The following is a 25,329-nucleotide window of genomic DNA, read 5'->3' as shown; positions in this document are numbered from 1 at the left end:
GGCCTTTGGGAAGAAGTCACCTCAGTTCGGGGGGGGGGGGGAGGTGGTGTTCGTTTTGTTTTGTTTTGTTCAAGCGGAACCTGCTCGCCACTTACTGGCAGAAAGGATCTAACGTAGATGTGGACGGAGCAACTGACACAAATTAACACACGACTTGGGCGCACTGCTCTGTTCAGAAGTAGGCCTACGTATTGAAGGTATCATGTAGAGGTAACTAAAGCAACGTGATACTCGAGCTTTTTTAGCTAGATTTTGAAAGGTCGTAAACAAATACATACAGTAGTAGATCTATACTACGAATGGTTCGTGTGAACAACGTAACCGTAAAAGTAGGTCACTATCTGGCCAGACTTGAACCCGCCGCGTGTCACCATGCTGTTTCCGTCGTGCGCGTTCATCCCGCCTGGTGCGCTATGATTCATAGTTAAAATCCGTTTTCATGTTCAACTTGACTTTGATTTATCGAGTACATGAATTAGTTTTACATCAACCAAACGGAACCGTGAGCGTGTCCCATTTAAATCGGATTATGCCTGAGAAAGTTATCTTTGCGAAATAATGATGCCAATCACAGTCACTTGCAAGTATTTAAACTAAATTATCTCAATTATCTACTATAATTCATCGATTTTGTAAAAGAGCTCAGGAAGTCTAAAGTAAAACCTCCAAAGATGTCATTTGCATGAGATTATTCTAGATTTGGAATTACATATTTAGCAATCATCAGTGCGTACAATGAAGAAATATCACAATGGCTAAATAATTGTTTTAAAAAAATGATAGGGGCCTATCTTTGTGTCCAAGCCAGAAAGCGCTTTACAAACTATTTGGAATGACCTGTGAGAATGTGTTTATAGATGTTTAGTGATTCACACTCTGCACTTATTCACGGGAAGGAGCCGAACACGTAATGATCTCAGCCGACGACACCGTGATGTGGGCAAAAGTATCCGTTACTTTATTAAAGTTCTATCAGCACATTTAGCTGAAAAGTTGGACGCATTGGTTGTCGAGAGAGACGGAAAAATCAGCAGTTGGAAACTGGAATGACGGAATGAGAAGTGAGACGAAGAGGGAAGAGAGAGAGCATATATGCAAACAGGCCAGACCAGAAAAGGTCGTTGACCACAGCTGACCATGCCTCATGTTTTCATGTCTGACCCTCTTGTTTATGTCGCATAATTATGTTCGAGGGGAACGGTGGAGGAGAGGAGTGCTTAATGGTCTTCGGTGAGTGAATTATCGAGGACGAGTCCATGAAGTTATGGTCAGCTGTTTATGTTTAGGGGCACAAGGCAGCGGAGATGACCCACAGAGAGAGGGGAAAGGCAGAGAGATCGGAGCGGAGAGAGAGAGAGATATGGAGGAGAGAGAAGCAGAGAAAGTTGAGCTGCTACAGTAGCTCCCCCCTAGTGAGCGTCAGAAACAAGGTAGGATGAGGTGAACGAGAAGAAAAGAAAAAAAAATGCTTAACAAAATTTTCTACGCAATACAAGTGAGCGAGAAGATAACATTACCTTCAGTACAAATTTGTATCAAAAAAAAAAATTGAGAACTGAGTCATACACAGTACATGAAACTATGTAAAGCATAAAGCAAGGCGAAATCGATTGAACTCTATCCCTGTATCAAGTAATACATGTCCGATAAGGGATGTACGAAATGAAATTCATCAATGGCGAAATAGATTACAGATTGACGAAATTTTGCCCTTTTTTTTTTTTTTTTTTTTTTTTTTTTTTGCACCTGCACATAAGGACGACTGAGTGCGAAAGTAACGAAAACGAATGGCGATGGAAATTGAGGAACGCAGTAAGTGCACGAACGTTATGACAACTATTTAGAGTCTAGCTACACAAAAGAATTTGACATCTCACGTAATAGACACTGCCAATAACGCGTTGGTGACAACATCTAGAAACATAGACATATATGATACATAATCATATACATGAAAATTGCCGCCGATCAATCGGCGACGATCACGGAAACAAAAACGAGATGACATAGCTTACGGCTGAATGATTGAATTGCAGGAAGGAGTGAAGTTTTAGAAGGAAAATCGTAAAAAGTGTAAGGAGAAAGAAAAAGCAAGAGAGTGAGGAAGAAAAGGCGAAGAGAATCAGAATTATATGGGCGATAATCATAATGGACGATAATGAAATGTAAACCAACAATAATGTGAAGTGGAAAAAGAATAAAGGCAATGTTCATTGTTCAATATTCAATGTTCATTGTTCAATATCCATTGTTCAACATGGAAGTTCAACGTGAAACGTTTTGGGGCCACAATATAACAGAGTGTCCGTGACTAATTATATTGTGACAAAGTCAGCTAGTCGCGTCGGCCAACGAACGTTCCTACCCGCGCGAGTGCGGGTATGGGGCTCTCGGGAACGGTCGGGCGGGGGAGGGCCGGCAGATGGAAGTAAGGCCTGCGGGGAGGGGTCGGGCTCGATGTCGTTTGCGCGAGACGCGGGGAAGGTAGTTTCGACTTCGAGGTGCGCGACTTTGAGGCGGTCGATGCTGACGGTATCAATACGACCGTTGATATCGAGCGTGAAGTATTTATGACTTCTGCTGATTACGGGGAAGGGACCGTCGTATGGTGGCTGCAGAGGTCGGCGAATCGCGTCGTGGCGAACGAAGACGTGCGTGCATGTCGCTAAGTCCTGCGGGAGGTGCGACGAAGACTGCCGTGGTCGCGGGGTCGTAGGCCGAATGGATTGCATCGCTCGTTGTAGTCGATGGGCGTAATTAGCGGGATCGTCGTCGGCTGCCGGCGTTGTCGGGTCGACGAATTGTCCTGGCAAGCGGAGTGTGGTGCCATAGACCAGTTGAGCGGGAGAGGCAGAGAGATCGGAGCGGAGAGAGAGAGAGATATGGAGGAGAGAGAAGCAGAGAAAGTTGAGCTGCTACAGACCGTTGCGACCAATAACACCGATTTATGTCTACAGAATAATTATACTAAAAGCCAGTTTTCTAAATCCGTCCCTTTGAGTGCCTGGCTTCAGTCAAATTTCCACAGCCTATACCATGATTGATGGTAAAGAGTCATAGTTAATTCAAGTCGAGGTAAGATTATGATTAGGAATATTAAACATGAAATAGACCCATAAAATCACTTTAATATTGACCACCGCTACCAGCGCGATGAAATATGCGCGCGTGCATTCATCATCCAACGAGCATGCACGTGCAGCACTTATTATACGTGTACGTATACGATTACGTGTACGTACGTACGTGTAAAGACGTGTAGATATAGAGATTGATACAGAGCCAGTGCGTTCAAGAATCAAGGACTGAAGGGTGGTAATGAGTTTGTAGATGTCTTTCAGGCAATTTAACAATACTGCCAACAAAGTCTTACTAGCTGGAACTCATCGCTAGACTGTTGGTGTGACGAACAACTGTCATTCTGCTGTAGAGCTCAGTGTCTCACAAGGCATGTACAAGCATTGATATTCATTTCTCGTGGCAATAAATCACTGACTGGGACTCTTAGTCTCGACTAGTATGAGTCTGAGCTGACTAGGTAATCTGTCGAACGTCGCAGGCAGACGCGTCCGGCCGGCCCAGCGAGAGGCAGCGCAGAAAAGAGGCAGAGAGCAGAGTCGAGAGACCGGCGTTCAGAGCTGAGTGGATGTCTTTTATTTTAATACTCAGTCGCTAATTTCTTTTAGAAGTCTAGACGGAGACCCTTCCTTTGATTAGGCCGTAACCCTCCCGTTTGTATGGTCACAGTTCTCTGACAGACATCACCTGCCCAGCGTGTTGATATTGTCAAGCTGGTTGACAAAACTTGCAGAGTTAGTTGCACTTGAACTCAGAACTAACCATTGGCATTAGAAGATCCCAAACAAGGCGAAACGTCAGTGATGCAACTGATGGACTGACAGTGATGCGCTGATCATGTCTTCTCCGTGGAAACAACTGGAGCGTCGTCTGCCTCCCTTGCCAGGGAATTCTTCTCCGTCGTTGTTTGCGCCCAACAACAGGACGACTAGGGATTCTCCTGTTCCAGCATTCGAAAGACCTTTTTCAGTGAGAGAACCAAGAACTCCATACGAGTGCAAGAGTGGTACGTTATGCTGTTGAATCTACTATACATTTGTTTAGAACTACATTGTAGTAGGTACCTGTATTGCATGGTCTGGAGCTTGGAGTGCTCTTTAATAGTCTTATGATGGCCTAACACTGCAGTAGATAATAGACTAACATAGAATCTAGAAAATGACAATGATAAAATGTAGAAAACTAGTTTAGAACCAGCGACATCACAAGTTTTTGAAGACCAAACAATTCTGCTCAGACAGTGTTCTGAAAAAAAAAAACCACCAACAAACAAACTAGGCCTAGGCCCTAAATAAAAATAAAAAGAGATGTAGGTTCTAGGATTGCTATGAAATAAACAGTGATAGGGTCTAAATCCTGTAATGAGTTATACCCTAGTATTGGCCTAACACTACCAGTGACAGTGTAGATCTAACCCCGGGACGCTCCCGTATACACAGTTACACACTGTGGGAGCGTCCTGAGTCAATAGAGTGCTATATCGGTAAGCTTGAAAAACATACACAGTCTGTCACAGATTTTCGCACCTCCGTAAGTTTCGAATATCACGAGGAAAAACGTACTTTTATGGTATACATAAGATTCTTATCTAATTAATACCCTTCGTTCACCTTGTTCTTGTTCACACTGGTCCAATGATCCTGAAAAAACGTTTTTTTCACGGCCATATACGGGTCCGTAGTCCTAGCTCCCCATCCCATTCACCATTTTCGAAATCAGTATGCAGTACACTGCGCACGTAAATATTCATGTGCTGGCGGAGTCTTAATGCGTTTAGCCTTCTAACAAGGCCTGCGCGCGCGCACCCACCCAGAAAGCAACGCAATATACAGCGAGAGGGTTTGCCAACAGTATGATAAGGCCTTGCCACAAAGCTACACGACTTGACGGCCAGCGCATGCGCACAAATCTCAAATCCATTGACTGTATAAGATGTAGTTCTCCCGAGTTCCTCTCGACCGAGTCGCATTTAACTCATCAAACCGAGCAGAAAGGGACTATTGCCAGAACCAAAAGTTGAACGCAGTCAGTCTTCAACATTACATCTTCACCTGTAATTCTTCATATTGCAGAATTTTTGCGATTTCATATTGATTTTTAGGCGCTATACTTCGCCTGTCATGATCATATCTGCTACAATGCGCAGCCCCAACACTGCGTGTTGGGGCTGGTCGCAGTTAGTGTAGATCTAGATCTATCTTTAATTGTTAATGAAATTGAATAAGAATAGACTGGTCTAGAATTTAATACGTACATGTAGGCCCTAGCAATTGATTCATACATCTTACATGATCACAACACAGTACTAGATACTTGTATTAGTTGTAAGTAGATCTAACCGTTAGTAATGCTGAATGTTAGCTTCTGTTTGAGTCTGGTAGTAGTCGTCTCAGCCGTTGGATCATCCTTGCTCTTTTTCAGGAATCCTGACAACCCATGGTGAGGTCAAGCGTTATCTCAAGGAGAACCCGTGGCTTGTGGAAGAGTTTGTGAGGGAAAATTGCACTGTGGATGAAGTGCAGAGGTGGTTTGACAATGCAGACAAGAATACCAAAGTTTATTCAGGCAAGTTTTGAAGGAAATAAAAGAGAGTGACTTTAATACTAATGCAAACTGAGTAGACGTCTAGATCTAGTAATGATTGAGGATGACCTCCTACTCCAGTGACCTCATTCTCCCGTCTGGTTATTGAACCTTGGACATTGAAATGTGAAGAAAGGTATTTAAACACATCTTGAACTTGAAGATGACTGCTTTATATCTGCTGTTTACATAATTGCTGCATTTACCACATTATATTTACATGGTGACATGTCACAATGATAACTTGCATGCACATCATTCATAATGAAAGAATATGGAAGTATGAATATCAGTCCAAAAAGAGGAACCCTAAAAAGTGGAAATGACAAATATGCTTTGTATTTCTCTTCACTGATTCACTCTGTAAATATTCATTGAAGCCATGTTAGTTTCTACAAGAATAGTAGGCCTACAGTGTTAGTAGATAATTGCCAAAGCTATCGCCTTAATTTCGTTGTGATAGTTGAAAGCAAGCGAGAAAATGTATCATTTCTACATGCTGAACGAACCAACTATTGTTATGAATTCAAGAGATTGACGATATAGCAAACTAATACTAGTACTAGGAGTCACTCAAATTGAGTTTTACAAAATTTGGAATATTAACACTGTTACATACCACATTTATTCTTCTGCTCTCTATTTCTTTTTCATTATGTTTGAGGCTGTAACTATTTCAGCAAAACCTGTCACATCCTCTCTGCTTTGCTATTCACTCAGGGAAGAAACCAAAGCCAGATTCTTTTCGAAAGGAACATTTTCTGGTGAGTGTTTTCTGTGTCCAAAATTTTGTTTTAAAAAAAACCTATTAAAAGTTTATGACAATGAAAATACAGTAACTTGTAAACCTTTATGAAAACATCTTTGCTATTTGTCATGTGTCACAGGTAAAAAGGGAAAACACAATAACCCAAACTGGGTAAAGGCCATGCACTTAAGTATGTTTAATGTAGTATGTGATATGGATATGAATATGGAAAATTTGTGCAAATATTCTTCAGTTAAATGAAATTTCATGCTTTAATGTCATATACTTAGTACATGTACCTTTAAAATTAATATATGAAAGGAAAGTGAATATCTGAAACCAAATTTGATTTTAAGGAACACATACAAGAGTGAACACAATGAGCCAGTTACAGTGAAACCTTGTTACAAAAAAGGTCAGATAATACAAAACCTTCTTTAAAACAAGGTGATTCTGCAGGTTCTTTGTAGTACAAGCAGCCCAAAGTCACAGGTTGAGTCAGATAGCAAACTGCTCCAACTCTTTATATTTCTTTGTTTCTGTACCCTGGCCACAGTGAGAAACTTAATCTAGGTATTGTCTAGGCTTTCAGGTTTTGCTTTATAATGAGGTTCCCTGTACTCGGTTTATTTATTTATTTATTTATTTATTTTTTATTTATTCATTTATTATTTATTTATTCATTCATTTATTTATTTGTTTGTTGACTTATTAATTTATTAATTTATTATCTATTTATTATTCATGTATTTATTCATTAATTTATTCATTTCATTCTGGTCATCAGTGCCCAATGGATGGAGAAGACATCAAGACGTTCCTGGTGGACATGGTAGAGAACATCGAGGACCAGGAGAATGTACCAGACATCCTCTACCAGCTCAGCCGCATCATGGCCGCAGGTAGGCCAGTTGCAGTCACTCGAGAACTATCAAGTGTTGTTGTCTATTTAAGATTGAATGAACATTTTCTGCATCACATGTTATATGAGAACTCTACTTTAATTATGTAGTCCTGACTACCCTGTATCAGTTGTTCCCATCCTCAAAACACACACACACAAAAGTTTCACACTGTGCAAATGCACTATATTTGAGTGAGGATATTATTTGATACTGATGAGCAACATGCAATTGTATTCATGCCAGAGATTGTGCAGTGTAGGCTGCATCACCATAATGCAATCATTGAAATTTTACCTAATGTACAAATATATACATTTATTTTATCATCTACTGGTATCTGGTTTTTTCTGACAGCTGTGAATGCAGATGAGTCTTTTCTGTTTATGGTTGGTGCCCAGGATGACGTAAGTATTATGATGATGTGTTTTTTTTTTTCTTGTTGTTGAAAGTGATATAAATTTTTGTAAGCCTACATTGTAGTGCTCTGTATGAATTTTAAAAGTGGCAAAATCCTATGTTTTGTAGCAGAATTGCCTTTTCCTCCTTTTTATTTAATGCTCAGATTTCTCTGTTAAAGAAAAGAAAGTCTTCCCAGTCTGTTATGCTAACGATGAAAAAACAAACAAGCAAACATGTCATGAGTTGACAGAAATTTACAAATTTGACAGCTTGCAAAAATATTGCCTCCCATACAACAAATGCCATGCATCATCTCCACAGTAGGACTACTATTTTCTGTAAAAGAATCATATTACCTATTTCCCATTTTGTCTCTGTGGTTCTCATTAATGAATCGAGCCACTTGCAAAATTATCTTGCTAGTCCCAATTTGCGAATATGACACTTGTGAAAGATTCATCTACAATTGTATGACACAGTTTTAATTTGAACACCAAAGTTAATGTATAAAACATAGCACAGCTACAACTGTTGTTCTCCATCTGTTTTTTGTTTTAACCATAACAAAGCCTGACTGTATTTTGATATTTTATGATCTTTATTGACAGTCCCTCTATCTCTGCAGTGATGTGGAAGATAGGTAAGTGCTCCTTTCATATCAAACTGAGCAATCTGAAATGAAAGAATGTGTACAGTAGGTAATATTAGTCTGCTTTAGATATCATCAAATATGTTTGCTACCTGAGGCATATGGAATCAGCACGCCGAAACTTCACTGTAAGTGTAACTATGACTTTAACTATGACTATGACTATGACTATGGCTCTGACTATGACTATGACTGTGACTATGGCTCTGACTTTCACTATAACTATGACTATGACTATAATATGACTGACTATAACTATAAAACTAACTGAAACTATAATTATAATTGTAACCATAACTATAGCTATGACTGTAACTGTAACTGTAACTATGACTATAACTATAACTATAACTATAACTATAACTCGAAATATAACTATAACTATAACTATAACTATAACTAAAGTATAACTACAGTTGTCTCTCTGAAGAACTTAAGTTTGGTATGGATATTTGTTTGGTTGCAGCATCCAAGTGATTCCATTCGCACCAATCCTGCCTGGAACCACCATAGCAGCTCACGTGGCTCAGAGTTTGCAGCCAGTACTGTCACCAGACATCCTTGGGGTAAGTGTGGGCGGCCGGTCTTCCAAGTAGACATATGGAGTTTTTACAGCTTGAAGCTGTTACTTACGAATTATACTAGTCTTGTATGACTTCTCATCCATTCTCCCTACAATCAGTTGTTATCTTTCAATGTTATTCATATTGGAAAATGATAGTGCTAAATTTATATAAGTTTGACATTGGAATCCCTCATTATAATGGCATTATGCACTATTGATTTTCACATTTCTTGCATTGAGTATAATGTCATATCAGTAAGTGTGATCTCAATAAATGTGTAGCAGGTCAATTCATTTATTATTGTCATTTCATACTGTTGAAGCTCAGAAGCCCGGGGATAGAACTACATTACACTTGGACTGCCATCAGGCAATTTTCAAAGGGAATGTTTGTGACCACCACTTGTTATAATTGTACAATAGTGATTTTTAGTAATTGTAACCGGACTGGTTTGAGAAGCTGTTCATTTCAATACAATGGAGAGGCTTTTTGTTAGATAATGACATCCAAACACTTGTCTCTATCTTTATAGAAACCTTAGAATGAACAGCATTTGACTTTGATATTTTGTTACATGTGAAACAATATCAACAAGCTTGTAAGCCTTGCGTGTCAAAGGCCTAGCTTGTGCTCTGATGTCTCCTTGTTTGATTGCTTGTCTTCACTGTGTGTTGTTGTATTTCTCCCACATTGCACCCATCACTAATTTTAGGACGAGCGTTTCCCGCGGGGAACTGGGAGAGAGGGCAGTCTAGCCCAGTCTGTGCTGTGTCTGCCTTTAATACAGCCCAATGGTAACATTGTGGGTAAGGACAATGACCGTAGATAGCGCAATATGATCATTTAGTGCTCTTTATATTCTCTCACAGGGATATCCTGAGTTTAAATTCTGCCAGAATAATTGTGCACTTAGTTTACAGTATTTAATCCACTTTACCCCTTTTTAACCATCAAGTGCAATGCTGGGTACTTTGCTGGCAGCGCTTGGGGAGCAGTGCTGGCAGTAAAGAGTGTACCTTCATAGATAAGAAAAGATCATAATATCAGAGAGTATGGAGAATTATGATGTATGAAAACTTTCAAAGGATCAAGCTGCAAATCTTGAGTTTATTGTACGTGTATGTCTGTGAGGTATGTGCTACATTGTGCGTACTTTGCCGACGCAATCACAGCTATTTGCCATTTTGCAAATTTTGTGCAGTTTAATCATATTGTAAGTGCGTGCATATAGGCCTAATCATGATTTTTAAATTAAAGATATTTTGGACATGGAACTAATTTTGCAACCAAGAAACATATTGACAGAATAAAAAACAAATACCCTTTATTGCAAGTCCTTGGGCAAAAAATGTGTTATTTCATGCCCTTCGAAAAAATGCACTGTGCATTTAGTTACTGGAGGCACTTCATTCACAAGTTGTTCATTTTACGAGTATCATTTAACTTGCAAAGTCTGTGAAAATATATGGTGTATCAGGTCAGATGGGTTGTGCAATCTGTGTGTGAATGAGCCACAGTACTCTACCACCAGAATACAGGGCAGATATCAAATATGTGATGTGAACCAATTTAATTCATGCAATTGTTAATATCTTCAGGCAACTGGTGATCCATTGGATTTCTCATGACATGAGTTAATTGTATTGCATGTTTTCGCATACTTTTCCCCATGGTAAATTTTGATGACATGCAGCTGTCCTTGAGCTGAGTCGTAAAGTAGGCAATTCACCGTTCACCACATCTGATATGCAGGTAAGACTGCCGTTTCTCGACTTGCTGGTGTATATGTTTTGTGTTTTGTGTATTTTCTTATTTGTTGTTATTTTATAAAACCATACATGTAGTATGGACTTTCAAAGAGGCTGTCTTTTTTAAAAATCAAAATCTAACACTGCAGGATTTTCAGAAAACTTGTAGGAATTCAAGATCAGACAGAGCAAGTCGAAGATGGAAAGAGAAAATTTGGTGATGTTCCTCAGTCAGAAGTGATATAATTTGTAAACATGATTGATATCATCCTTTAGCAGAATATGATTAGGAATGATTTGATGTGCTAGTAGGCCTACATGGGTGTAGAATACTACCTCATATCTGAGAACATAATACTGTGTATGTCATGTATACTACATATTTTTTTTTGGTGTGTGAACTGGAACTTAACAAATTCATCAGTGTTTGCAAATTTAGAGTACAGCAATGGACAGAGAGATATGGATGTACAGCATTCACGCTGGGACAGAATTAATATTTTCTTGTGTTGGTATATACGTAAATAGCACCAGACTTGCAGAATTTGCGAAAATAAAAACATTACCATGCTATAGTATCCATCAGGACTGTGTATTAGTTTTACAGATTATTTGATTTTCTTTTTATGTCAGGGAGGTCCAAAATATAATACTTATTACAGATGAGTACAGTTGCCCAGACAGACATCTGCAATTCTGAAAGAGAACCAGTGTGCAGATAGACAGCAAAGATATCAGAACTAATAAATGTAATACAAATTAAAAGCAAGTGTGTCTTGAATTCGTTAATACTGTTCATTTATATTTTCTTGCTAGATTGCTGCAACATACTTCACATGGGTTGGCATTGCACTTGATAAGGTTCAGGTAAGTTTTACAAATATTTTCTCAGCATTTGATGATCTTGCATGATACGAAGCAGATGCGGAAATGTGTATTGGTCTGTTGTTCGTGGTACGACTTAATTTACCTGAGTGATAAGATATAGAGTATGAGCATTGTGGGAGGTTCAGCAATAGCCACTGTGCTAAATAGAAAAGTGTGATATTGTAACTTGTAGACCTATCACATAGAATGAAAATGACCCGCCACAGCAGAAATGTATCAAAGTCATTGCATTCTCGATCTAGTTCTTAAAGGACAAGTCCACCTTCATATACATAAGGATTGAGAGAATGCAGCAATATTAGTAGAACACATCAGTGAAAGTTTGAGGAAAATTGGACAATCCGTTCAAAAGTTACAAATATTTTAAGTATCTGCGCAGTCACTGCTGGAAGAGAAGACTACTACAGTGTATGATGTCACATGCGTACAACTATACAGCGGTTGTATAAGGAAAATAAAAAGAGAATTTCACAAAACTTTACTTTTTGGATAAAGTGCACATTTCTTTGATTTGCTACTGACGTATGTTAAGGGTAATGTTATTCCCCCTGCCTTCTGAAAGAGAGAAGTTGAGTGTTCTTTTGTTATGCGAGAAAAATGGAAATATGTTGAATTTTCTTTATTCTTTCTTTATATTGTTGTACTCATGTGACATCACAAGCTATATTAGTCTTTTCATCCAGCCATGACTGAGCAGAAACTTCAAAAATTCATAACTTTTTAACGGATTGTCCAATTTTGCTCAAACTCTCACTGATATGTTCTACTAATATTGCTGCATTCACTCAACCCACATGTCTATGAAGGTGAACTTTGTTTGTTGAGGATGGACTGATTTTGCTATAACATACATTTCCCATAGACACCTGCCAGAGTTTCTCAGGACTCGTCCTCAATGAGTCAATAGTGCTATAACAGTGACATTGTGAGCTTTCTATGTAGGTATGATGGATGCTTTGAAACAAACAGGAAAGATGTAATCAATTTGAAAAAGAAGAGGTTATTCAGGTTTTCATGCTATTATCAAGAATTCCCTTTATACATGTACCTACAGTAATGTATCATATTATTGTAGACTTTATGTGAAAGATTGTTATCTATGAGAGGGCTGTAAAGAAACATTTTTGAACAGCATGTAGCAATAATACTTTCCATGTGATGCAAAGTTTCAGGTGTGAATTTATGCCCTTGAAGCCTATGATACACATCTGTAGAGATGTTTATCTCAGAATACCTGAGCGTATGAAAGCTCTGTTGCTCTTACCTCTTACCACAATCAAAGAGCTGGCTTTCATGAATGCTGCAATGATACACTTAACACAGGTTTGCAATGGACTTATGAAACAGAGAGAGTTCAACGACTTCCTCCTACAGGTGTCTAGGTATTACAACAAAAACTAAAACAACAACGAACAGTTCTGTTTCCCATGTTCAGGAAGAATTCCTGGGGACTTTGTTTTTAACTTGTTACTGATTTTCAACTGTTTTGTTCTGGAATGAACTAGTTTGAATTGGATTGCTAACTTTTTAATACTGTTCAAATTTGTAAGTATTTCTTTTTGTGTGTATCACTACGGAAGGATTTGTATATATATACGATCAGATATAATGTAAGCAAACTACAAATGTATTTGCTTTTCAAATTGGTTTATTCTAACTACAAACGCAATCTGATTCAGTTGATATCGTACTTGTTGGAGGAACCAGTCTTGACTAGGCTGACTGTTTTCGGTTTTACCTTATGTTTAGCAAACTGATTTTATGCAGTCACCAACAGCTCCTTATACTTTTGTAGCAGTTGGCCTAAGATTTGTATGAATCAGTTATGAATTGGTTGACTATGCATACATGATCTGTTTTACTGATTGCATATGAAAAGTGGTGGTATCTCTACAGTTTATACTCGGATGTAGGAAGCAGATAAAATCATTTTCAAAGGTCATAAAATTCATATTTTGAAAAGTGCAATTTTGTTTTATATATAGGATTCTCACTTGAAAAATTGCATTTCTTGTAAACCCATTTTTAAATTTCATCTTATGTTTTTGTTTGTTTGTTTTTTACAGTTTAATTTCAGATTTGTTCAGTAAAATGAATTTGAATAAATTCAGGAATGTGGTTTATAGTTAAGCATGACACTAACATTTTCAAAGCATCAAAGTGAAGTTATGATAGCAAGTTTATAGAGTCATCAGATATTTTATTGTCATGCAGTAACCATGGAGTTGGTTGACATGATTTCAGCAATCTTTTGTGTACTTGGATTGATATATGACATCTTTATGTCTTAAAAAAGTTGCAGTCTTAGAATTAAATATTCCAGTTACTCGATTCCTTGACCTTCCTTCTACCTCTGGAGTAGATGAATGACATGATTGTGACACAGTAACAATAAGGAAATTCTTCTAGTGTCTATCTGTCTCTCTCTCACCATTTTTATGACATTCACTAATGTTATCTGGTTTTTAATTACAATTCTAATGTATAATTTTATATGAACCAAAAAAAAAATGTAAACATGCATTTCCATGATGTTCATAACCTCACATTGTTTTTTATCTTTTATATCAGTGATGGTATTTGCTCTTTAAAGCTGACATATTGCCAAGTGCAAACTCATATTCATGTTTGTATTGTTGGTGATTCTTGTTTGTTGTTGTTTTTAGTTGCATCATTTGCTTCTGCTTTATTGTGTTACTGAGGTTCTTAATACAGTCTTGATTTCAATATGCTCTCTAAAAATAAATCTTTCAGGGTGATCTTTGATGACATTGTGGCCATTGATGCTCTAAGTCAGCACATTATGGTAAGTGCTTGATTTCTTCTCACATGTTTTCAGAGCAATGTGTAGGGACAGAGGTGTGCCATTATATATTTTGAAAGAGTGTAGGATAGTTTTATTACGATTCTTAAAAAAAGATGTTTTCAAATAACTTTTTCTTTCTTTGTTACAAAGCAACGTCAAACGTCAATCACAATACTTCAGTGCTGATCAGAATGGTTAAAACCCACTTTATAGTAGATTCATGGTGAAATTCCTGGGTGGGTAATACTATGATATGAAAAATATCTCCTGCACTAGCAACACCAAAAACATGCAGTGGTGCTACTGGCTACTGGAATATAAATGTTGATGTTATTTTCCTTTCCTTTCCTTTTCTTTTTTCGCAGCGTTATTTCTTCTTTACCATAAAAAATGGTTTTGATTTTAGATATATTACAGGATGTTCTCTCAATTAAATGTGAAAGATGATATGTGACCGTGCACCTCAAAACGAACATAAAGTCGCACACACTGATTTTGCGTGAGGACTGAAAATAAGTGAAATGGGTCAACCTAGCCGAACTTGACTTTTTCATATTTTCTGGAAGAGCGGGTCTTCTTTTACATTATGTTAAAATTTGGTATCATTAAACGGGCAGGAAAGTGTGTTTTTTAGCAGTTTATCTTGAACAGTTTTGGTAGAATAGTGTGATTAGGTGTGTCTTTAGAATCCCTTTTTCATTTCTGAAAAACCTTGTCCACACTCTTCACTTTTAACTCTAATAACTTTTGAAAGGATAGTGCTACTGCTTTGAAAGTTGGCATTGATTATGAACAGAATGTGTTAATGAGCCATGCTTAATTTCAGTTTAATTTGATAATCCCTTCATTGTTGTTACTCTGGTGGTTTACTTCCTGTTTTTTGTCCCATTCATGGCACAGCCAGCACGGTTTGGTAAAGATTAAGCGCTTGAATAGACACTGCACTTCAGAGCCTTTTTTCTCAGTTCACACTTTTCCTGAGTTTGTGCTTTCTTTCCAATATTTAGATAGGTTAGGAGAGTCCATTTGATTTGAGTTATACATCATTTTAAAGCTTAAAGTCTGCTCTTTCAGAATATGGTCTTAACTAAAAATTCATGTCTGGCGACTTTTTGTTTGTTTTGAGGTGCAGGGTCACATATATTCATTTCATATAAACTAATTTTTTTTTTTTCGTGGCAGGCTTGTGGCCAAAGTGAGTGTTGTTTTTTTATATAGAGGGATGGGTGATTATGTACTCATAAACCTATGGTGAAATAAAAGTCACGGGTTTTTGGCCCAAAATATGAAAACCTATGCATTCCATGTTACTCAAATTCCCTGTCCATATAGGCTAGTGTTTGATGATGGTAAGGTCTAACAATTCTGGTACATGGTGGTAGAAGTTATCAAGGCATTTTGTCAGTGTCTTAAATGTGAATTAGATGCTATGAGGAGAAAGCTCGAGAAGCCTCATTTTCAACCCTCTCAATGCTAACGTTCCATTCAGATGTTTGCCAAGAGCTTGGTGAATGCAGACCGGTGCGCATTCTTCTTGGTCGACGCCAAAGCAGAGGAACTCTGTGCTGATCTGTTCGACGAAGGACAAGACAAAGACGGGAAACCAGTCTTTGCCAAGAAGAGTCAGATCAGGTGCTCTTTATTCGCAGATGAAATATCCCACATGATTTTGAGGCAGTATTGTTAACTTATTGTAGGCATCAATATGTGTAGAATATACTGCGCTTGATGATTGTCATGAGCAAGTAACAGATTTCAAAGCTACAGGAGAATCAGCAAGAATGAGAGAAAAAGCTCACCTAAGAAACTTGATGTTATTTCAAAGTTTGTGATTTTTTTTCTTTACTTTTTTCACTTCATACTCATCATCATGTATCTAATGATTTAAAAAAAACCAAAAATTACCATGGACAGGTGACTCGAATTATAATTTATTTATTATGAAGTCCTTGTGACTGGCAGTTTTCTTTCACTGCATCAAAATTTTGTTACAGCTAAACAAATAAGATCTGGAAAGATGTGTAGGTGATAGTTCTTGGACCTGTATTTTACTGCTTTGTATCTGAAATTATGTTATGACTTGTAATTATTGTAATGGAAGTGCACTGTAGAGATATTTAAGCATGAAACCGTTGTGCTTTTCTCCACTCATTGATGGAATGTTTCAGGAAATTTACAATGTATTGTATTGAGACTGAGTTTGTTTCTTAGCCCATTGAGGACGAGTCCCGAGTATACTCGGGCAGGTATCTATGGGAAATGCGTGTTGTAGCAAAATCGGTCCGTCCTCAACGGGTTAAGTTTGCTGTTGTGTGTTGTGACAGATTCCCGATTGACAAGGGCATCGCTGGACATGTGGCAAAGACTGGTGAGGTTGTTAACATCACAGATGCCTACAAGGACCCCAGGTTTAACAGGTGTGTATGATGACAGCAACGGCAACCTAGATATGAATGGCAGAATGTAGCAATGCCTTTATTTGAAGCTGAAGAATAATGTATCAGACATGTTTGCCTGATTTTTTGCTGCCGTGGTTGTCTTCACTGCTTACTTGCTGGAATACAAACAAACAACAAAAAAAAAACACCTCACCATACAATAACAGAGACTGAATTTTCTTTCAAACTGATATTTGAAGTTTAAGTCGATTTCATTTTGAACCATTCTATTGGAAATTCTTTGATAGAGCGCTGTGGGCATTGCATGTCTTGCTATTCAATTCATCAGGCTTTTGTTATAATCTCTTTTTTTCATAATGTTTCTTTTGTTTTTGGAATGTGACAGAGAAGTGGACCTACAAACAGGGTATGCCACCCGCTGCATCCTCTGCATGCCTATCATTAGCCACGGAGAGGTCATTGGGGTCGTCCAGCTCATCAACAAGATCGGCGCAGACGGCCAGATCATGTCCTTTGATCACACTGACGAGAGCAATTTCCGCATGTTCTCCACCTACTGCGCCCTGGCCTTGCACTACTCCAAGGTCAGATGTCAACTGTACTTGTGTGCAGTAACACAACATTTGCTCCTGCGACAATTGCTCTGGGCCCTGTTTTATCAAAAGATGTAATTGATTTTAGATTTCCTTAACACACAAGCTGCCATAGACTTATGAAAAAAAAATCAACTTTATAATCAGTTTTGTCTTCTCCAAGGACTCAGGGTCTATTGTTAGGGTTGTGATAGGGTCTTAGTTTCAGTTTGATATGATGATTAGGCTGAGGGTTAGAGTTATGTTTGTGGGTAGAATTTATGTGTGGATTAGCGTGCAGAAATTTCATTGGAGCATTTGTCACAGGAGCAAGTGTCATGGAACCACCTGTTGCATGTCACGATGAATCAAATTTTTATGTAAACTATTTCCACTGCACCAGAATTGTATCGCTATATGTGGGTCTTAATATTATTACGCACTTTATAACATTAAAAACTAATGATGATTGCAGTTTAACATGGTAGCAAGTAGACTGAAGCCCAATGAACTAGAGTATTTTAGATGTTGTTTCTTTGACAGCAATTTAAAGGATACTGTCCGTTAAGGGCCTTGTTTTTGCTGTATTATGGACGCACCACTCTTAGACAAATATCAGTACCTTTTTTTTCCCTTCTCAGAAATTACTATACAGACTCCAGAAAAGGACAAGAGCACTTCTCCTTTTGTAATCTTTAGCTTGCACAGTTATGTCATGACACATTTATTAACCAATGCAATCAGTGTAACATACAGAGTGATATTATCACTGGTGCTTGCATTCAAGTCTTCACCCATACTGTTTACTGCAAGCAGATCCCAAAGCAAAAGAAATGGTATCCAAATCTGTTTACAGATAGTGTACAAGTGTATATTTTCAGTGACTATTTTATTTACTTTACAAGTGCCATCGCAGGCACAACATCACAATTGCGTACACGATACACAATTTTGTGAACCTTTGGCAGACTTTGTTGTTTTTGGTTGTTGAAACATAGTTTTAATCTGCTCAAAAACTTCTGAACAACTCTCGCAGATCTACAGCAGTAACCGGCACTGCGAGCACCAGCTAGCTGTGGCTAAGGAGCAGCTATCCTACTACACGTCGTGCAGTGAGGCACAGGTTGAGCGGCTCCTCAACAGCTGGCAGAAGAGGACTTTTACCATGCCCCAAGACATTGACAAGTCAGTCACTCAAGCTTCTTCTCTAGCTTTTACTTGCCTTTGTTTGTTATTGCCATTACTGCTGCTGCTGCTGCTGTTGTTGTTTTTTAATCTTCATTGCCCTTCTTGTTCTTGTTCTTCTTGCTCTTTTTATTGTAATATTAATTCTTCATCTCTCTATTCTTCTCCTTTTCATTCCCCTTCTCCTTTTTTTTCTTCTTTCACATCTATCTCTATGAGGTCATTTGGTGTCTGTTGGTGTTTGTAGTGGTTGTGGTTGAGGTTGTGTTTGTGTTTGTTGTTGAAACACTAAGCAAAGAAAATCTTTATCCCATGTACTTGTTAGGGGAAATGTGTGTTTCCATCTCAAATGTGTATTTGTATGCTTATTCTGCAGGTTTGAATTCCACAGCAGGGCCCACGTCTCTTCCCTGTGTGAGCTGTTCATCTACATGTCCCACAGACTTTTTGGTCCCTCATAGTAAGTTCTTTTACACAATGTGATGACTACATAGCCAAACTGTGACATATGATTCCTTTTTAATCTTCCAGTTTTGTTCATTTAATCATCCATAATTCATCTCAGTCAATAATGAGCTTATCAGGAAACTTTTCGTATAACCTGATTTTAAAGTAACTGCTTGATCTGTATGCTTGGAAATTCAAAGTGAAATATTGTGTGAAATTTTACCTTTTATTTGATGACTTTGTCAATGGAGATATGACACAGGAGCTAGAATGCAGGTATTGATGCAAGTTTGTAGCTGAGTACATCATGACCACATTCTATCTGTCAAGGAACAGACCTTAATGCTTGAATCTCAATTTGATATCTAGAATAGAAAGAAAAGATGCTAGCTACATGTATCACAATTGTCTCCAGTATACTTACATCCTCTGTGGAAGTTTTAATGTTTGTATACATTTATTTGCTTGCCTCATAGTGATATTCTGGAAAAGGAGCAGAATTGATTTATTTGGCTGATTAAAAGGGGGCAGCGCTGTCATAGGAGTATACTGTAGTTTTGCATTATTTTGCAGAGTGAAAATTTGTGCAGATTTTATGGTATACTTGGTGAAAACGAGCCCAATGAAATAGTTTGTAAATATTTTGAGAGATATATTTATTCTATAATTATGTACAGATACCTTCATCTATAAAATGCTAAATAAGTGATTTTCACTGAAATTTGTCCAGTGTTGAAACTTGATTGTGCAGCAGTTTTCACTGATACACTTTGCCCATATTGCAAACAAACTACCAATTCATTCACAGCCATACACCAACGTTGCTTTGCCCATCACACCCCACTCACAATTTGTTCATTGTGGAGAATTGATCACGCAGCAGTTTCCACTTATACACCTTGTTCGTAGTAAAAACAAATTACCAATTCATTCATAGCTGTACACCAACATTGCTTTGTCCACCAACATTGGTTTGTCCACACCTTCACTCACAGCTTTGACATGACCACACTGGCACGGTTCATCCTGACCGTACGCAAGAATTACCGCCTGATCCCCTTCCACAACTTCTGCCACGCCTTCGACGTGGCCCACTCCATGTACATGCTGCTCATGAAGAGTGAGGGAAAGTTCACGGTAGTTGAGGTATGCCAGCGCTTTAATTGTGTCCTTTATAATCTGTATGGGAGCATTCCTGTATTGCAGATAATATTCTAATATATCAATCCTGAACATACTTTTTTGATACTGGAATGTCTTTGGGTTTTTTTTAAGTCTTTTTTTTTTCTCCATGCTCCATTCATTGTGATTGTTTTTGACCATTCATTTAAAATGTTGGATCTATATGCCTCATACATCATCTCTACTGGATGTAGAGATGATGTTATAATTGGTGTATTTTTTTTTCTCAGTGGAATAACCATGGCTGTTCTATATATTAAAGTGAAGAGAATGTCACATTACAATATCACCTTATCATCACTTTGTAACTGTGATCTTCCAATAATGCCTCCCCAACAATTCATAGTTGATATATTAAAGAAAATTAAATGTTTTTATGCCTCCGCCACAAAGTGGTGCTGGAGGCATTATGTTTTCGGGTTGTCCGTCCGTCCGTCTGTAACAAATTTTGTGGACAGCGTAACTAAAAAACCTTTTGAGGTATCCCAATGAAACTTGGCGTGTATGTGTATCAGGGGGGTGAAGTTGTGCCTATCAACTTTTAGGTGCACATGCTCAAGGTCAAAGGTCAAAAGGTCAAGGTCAAATACATAAAATTTCACTATTTCCACCATATCTATGCAATGCCTGAAGATATTTTCTTGAAACTTGGTGTATACGTGTATTACCCAATTAAGATTCTCTGGTGAAAGTTTGGGTCATGAGGTCAAAGGTCAAAAGGTCAAGTACAAATATTAAAACTTCACTTTTTTTCCGTAACTTGGAAATTGTTCAAGGTATCTTCATGGAACATAGTATATATGTGACCCACTACAACAAAAGGATCCTAAAGTCGCAGACGGCTGAGCCGAGAAAATCCGAGTTTGAAATCACATCATCAAAATTGGTCAAAACAATCAGATTTCTGTTTTTGGCATAATTTTGTAGTCCAATGTTTTGTCCAGCATCTGCCGAAATTTCGAAGCTAAATGATCAAAGGAAAGGCAAGAAATCAGCATATTTCTGGGCCATGATTTTCTGACTTTCAACGTAACAGAAACGTGTCCGAAGATTTGGATTTAGCGCTGCAGCTAGACTCCACCCCTAGCAACGAGGGAGTGATCTTATTGGTCAGGGCGTGGCATCCTGATTACTGATTGGCTGTGCGTAGACCGCTGGCGCTAAGCTTGAATGAACATTGCGGAGGTCGCTGGGAGCATACCTTATATTGTCAAGCGGTGAAAACTGTCTCGCCTCCCCTTGATCATGATAGCGTCGGAAGGAAAACTTTGAAGGCGTTTTTCTCGAAACTCTGATTTCCACAACGACTTGACATGTGCGAATAAAATCATCGATATCTCCGCAAACCGAGTACTTATATGAGTTGTGCTATATATGAAATTAAAGTAGAAGAGTAAGGGAATAATGTTATGCCATTTTCAGAAATTGTCCTACCCGACTTTCGGATCCTTTTGTTGTAGCGGGTCACATATACATGTACATGTACAGAATTTAGGGTTCATGGGGTCAAAGGTCAAGGGCAATACTTCAAAATTTTACTATTTGCCTCATGTTTGTGCAATGCCGGCAGGATTATTTTTTTTTTACATTTGGTGTATGCATGTATAACCTAATAGAGATTCTCTGGAAATTTATTTATTTTTATTTATTTATTTTTTTGCCTCAAAGGTCAAAAGGTCAAAGATCAAGTGAAAGTGCTGAACTAACTTTTTCCTCCATATCTCGGAAGTGGCTCAAGTTATCTTGAAACTTACTACATATTTATGCAAGTTCTGCCTGACAGTGATTATCTTATGAATTTTAGGGTCAAAGGCCAGATGACAATCGTAACAATTTACTATTTAATACAGAAATTGCACTTTTTCTCCATACCTTGAAAATTACTCAATGCATAAACGTATGAATGGGTCAAAGTCAAGTTGAAGTCCTTAAATCCCCAAATACATGCTCTCCTATTCATCCAATTAAACCTAGGTCAAGGAAGGTGAACATTCAACACATTTGTGACAAACTTGTCATTTTAATATTTTGCCAATTTTGTGAAAATGTAATCACACATTGTCCACATGTACTATCTAAACATATTAGGAGAATCATGCATTATGGCGGAGGCATACCAGTCACCATAGCGACATTTCTAGTTTTGTAAATAAAATAAAGGAACTATAGGAATATAGTGTGACAAAAACAACAACAAAGAAATATCCTTGCAGCTGATACAAGTGTTTTGGTGCAGCATGCTTGAAAATGCATTGTATTGCTCATAAAGATATAGAGATCTCTGTAAAACTCTTGAGTACCAAGCAGAAAACAAAGGTCAAGGACAATCTTGTGCAACCACACTCTTCACGTGATGCGGCAGCATCAAAGTGACCATTACAAATGTGGACATTTTGTCCGGACTGCCCTTTTTGCAGATGCTGTCCTTGTTCATCGCTTGCATCTGTCATGACATTGACCACCGGGCGCTGACCAACAGCTTCCACCAGAAGTACGGGACCCCCCTCGGCACCCTCTACCAGTCCTCCGTCATGGAGCAGCATCATCTCAGCGTCACCATGGACATCCTGCAGCGTGAGGGCCACAACATCTTCTCCCGTCTCCCTGGCAACGAATTCCAACAGGTATGGCAGATTTCTTTCGCCAACAGTTTAAAAAAAAAGAAACAAAACAAAAAACTGGGCAAATATTACTGTAAAATGAGGAATGTTCGGTTGCATTTTGATTTCGCAAATTTCGCGAGTGCCAGCAATCCTATTTGTTGGCACAAATTGCCGAAATTAAAATGCATGCATAAGTTGTTGCCTACACAATGTACATTGGATGTTAGTGGCAATTCACGAAAATTTCATGCTGCGGGAATGGCCGTTGGCACCAATTCGCGAAATTTTCATGCCGCGAATATATAGTGTTTTACATTATTAGGATGAGGTGTCTTCCATACAGCAACAATCGCTGATGTCACCAATGGACTCAATCAAAGTAGGGGCCTGCACATTGAGAGTTTTGATATCCACCAAGCTACAACAGCTTTTCAATATACCGGTACTGTAAAACCCGAATTTTTTGGTGTGCATGACACTTTTGCAAATTTTGCGAGGAGTCAAGATTCGCAAAAGAAAAATGCACGTGAAACTGTTTGCCTACACAATGAATTAAATGCCAGTGGCAGTTCGCACAAGTTTTGCCATGCCGCAATTATTTCTGGTTTTACAGTTAAAGTACTTGTACTGGATATTTTAGACAGCAGATTTAAGACTTAATTTTCAAGTACACCATTCATATCAGAAGTGAATAGAAGAGAATGTGGGGTCAGGAGAACAACAGTCCCATGATCATTTCCTGTATAATATGTAAATTTTCTTCAATGAGTGCTGATTATTGTGTGCAGTGCATTATCCTATAAGTACATTGTATGGATTGGCTTTTTTCACTAAAACAGAAATGCAAGAAAAATGTATGAGAAAAGTGCAACACGAGACTGAAGTCAAATTTACTTTCTCCTTAGATTTTGAAGGATGATTATATTGCCATTCAAGCACACTCTCATACTGATATCACTGTACTGTGATCCTGCTTGAAGATAAGAGTTATTAAAGATATGAATTATGAAGATATTACCATTTTTCCCAGGTCATTGACCAGATGAAAGAGAATATCCTGTCCACAGACCTGGCCCTATTCTTCGGCAACCACAAAGAGCTGTCCAAGCTGCTAGTGACCCAAAGCCTGGACTGGGGCAATGACAGACACAGGTGAGCATCTGGTGGTCAGAGGAGCTAGCATTGACCACCAGTCAACCAGCACATCATTCAAGATGTGCTATTACTGTACTGTTAAACGAGGAATGTTTGCGTGCATTTTGATTTTACGAGAGCCAAGATTTGTGAAATTAAATTGCACGCAAAGTTCTTGTCTACACTATATGCATTGAATGTTAGAGTCAACTCGCGAAAATTTCTTGTCACAGAAAAGGCCATTAGCTCCAATTCACAAAAACTTCATGCTGCAAATATTTTGTGTTTTACAGTAATCATCATTAATTCTCAGGCAATCTCCCAGTCTGCCAGGACAGCAAAATGTCAGCTTAGTGGCTGAACCTGTAGGCCTTATCATTCAAGATTTCAGTCAGTTTTTGTATGTATGACCACTTCACCGGGATATTTCCCTACTCCACAAGAAATGAAGTGGGTTCTTGTATGTGCGTAGGATATGGCGTCCAGGATCTGAAGTAAAGCTTAGTGACTCACCAAGAATTTGATAGATGAGGGGTCAAATGAAGAGTGAGGTTGTAGGCCAGGTGAAGGGAAAATGAATTTTGCAGAATTTTTGGTAATCAAAATGTGATAATCCACTCTAAAATACAATGTATGCAATGAGTCAGGCAGCATATTATAGGACAGGGCAGACATACAAGGTATGCTTTATTCTGTTGATTTTGGTCGATTTGTGTATTGCCTTGTCAGTAAACATTTGTGTACCTCTCTCCTTCAAACTACTCAAAACTAACAGTAATATTCATCGTTGATGTAAAAAATCAGATGCCAACCCTCAGAAATCAACTTTGAAATAGATATTTCTTATCAGTGTGCAAATACAGTCTCTTACTCTCTTTTGAAACCCTTTTGAAAGTACAAACTTCGAAATACCTGTCACAGTTATCATCATCTTTCAGTTAACCCATTGAGGACAATTTGATTTTGCTTCAATACGCATTTCCCATACTTGGGACTCATACTCAACAGGTTGATTTAATAGTATGTATATTTAAACTTGGTTTAAAGTGTCCTGATATGACTGAAATGTATTGCTTAGCCCCAGGTTAAACTTGAATCAATTCTTTGATATTGTCTGGCTACAGGCTCATTGTTCGCTCCTCTTCATGACAGCCAGTGACCTGTGTGCCACAACCAAACTCTGGCCGGTGCAGCAGGAGATAGTGGACTGTCTCTATGAGGAGTTCTACAATCAGGTCAGTGTGACATACTTCTTACCTTGTGGCTCTGTGCCTCACAAAGCACTTTAAAGGCATGGTATACTATTGGTGCAGATGCGGGCTGGGCTTTTAACTTTGCTCGAGATACCAAGAAATCACATATTAAATGATACAGAGCATGCCATTCTAAGAGAAAATCAAGGTTTATTAGATGAAAATTGGTTTTGGAATTGCTGAG

At 38.2% G+C, this 25,329-nt stretch overlaps 1 protein-coding gene across 1 annotated transcript; it reads left to right on the top strand.

The window, feature by feature from the left end:
- Window positions 1-3,915: 3,915 nt before the first annotated feature.
- Window positions 3,916-25,127, top strand: LOC139734323 (cAMP and cAMP-inhibited cGMP 3',5'-cyclic phosphodiesterase 10A-like; the record flags this gene model as incomplete). Its single annotated transcript, XM_071645115.1, has 22 exons — window positions 3,916-4,084; window positions 5,500-5,643; window positions 6,382-6,425; window positions 7,197-7,311; window positions 7,669-7,718; window positions 8,322-8,353; window positions 8,829-8,928; window positions 9,641-9,734; window positions 10,622-10,680; window positions 11,493-11,543; window positions 12,888-12,946; window positions 14,319-14,370; window positions 15,860-16,002; window positions 16,695-16,787; window positions 17,155-17,353; window positions 18,378-18,526; window positions 18,903-18,986; window positions 19,969-20,119; window positions 22,573-22,779; window positions 23,789-23,910; window positions 24,206-24,257; window positions 25,017-25,127. Coding segments are annotated over exons 1-22 (2,280 nt in total), but the record flags the coding sequence as incomplete, so codon positions are not given.
- Window positions 25,128-25,329: the final 202 nt, after the last annotated feature.

The sequence above is a fragment of the Diadema antillarum genome, unplaced genomic scaffold, assembly GCF_040938485.1.
Source record: "Diadema antillarum isolate AM-2024a unplaced genomic scaffold, OU_Dant_1.0 seq00000523_RagTag, whole genome shotgun sequence".
Lineage (NCBI taxonomy): Eukaryota > Metazoa > Echinodermata > Echinoidea > Diadematoida > Diadematidae > Diadema > Diadema antillarum.
The sequence above is the reverse complement of the archived record's forward strand: the minus strand, read 5'-3'. Positions and strand labels throughout refer to the sequence as shown.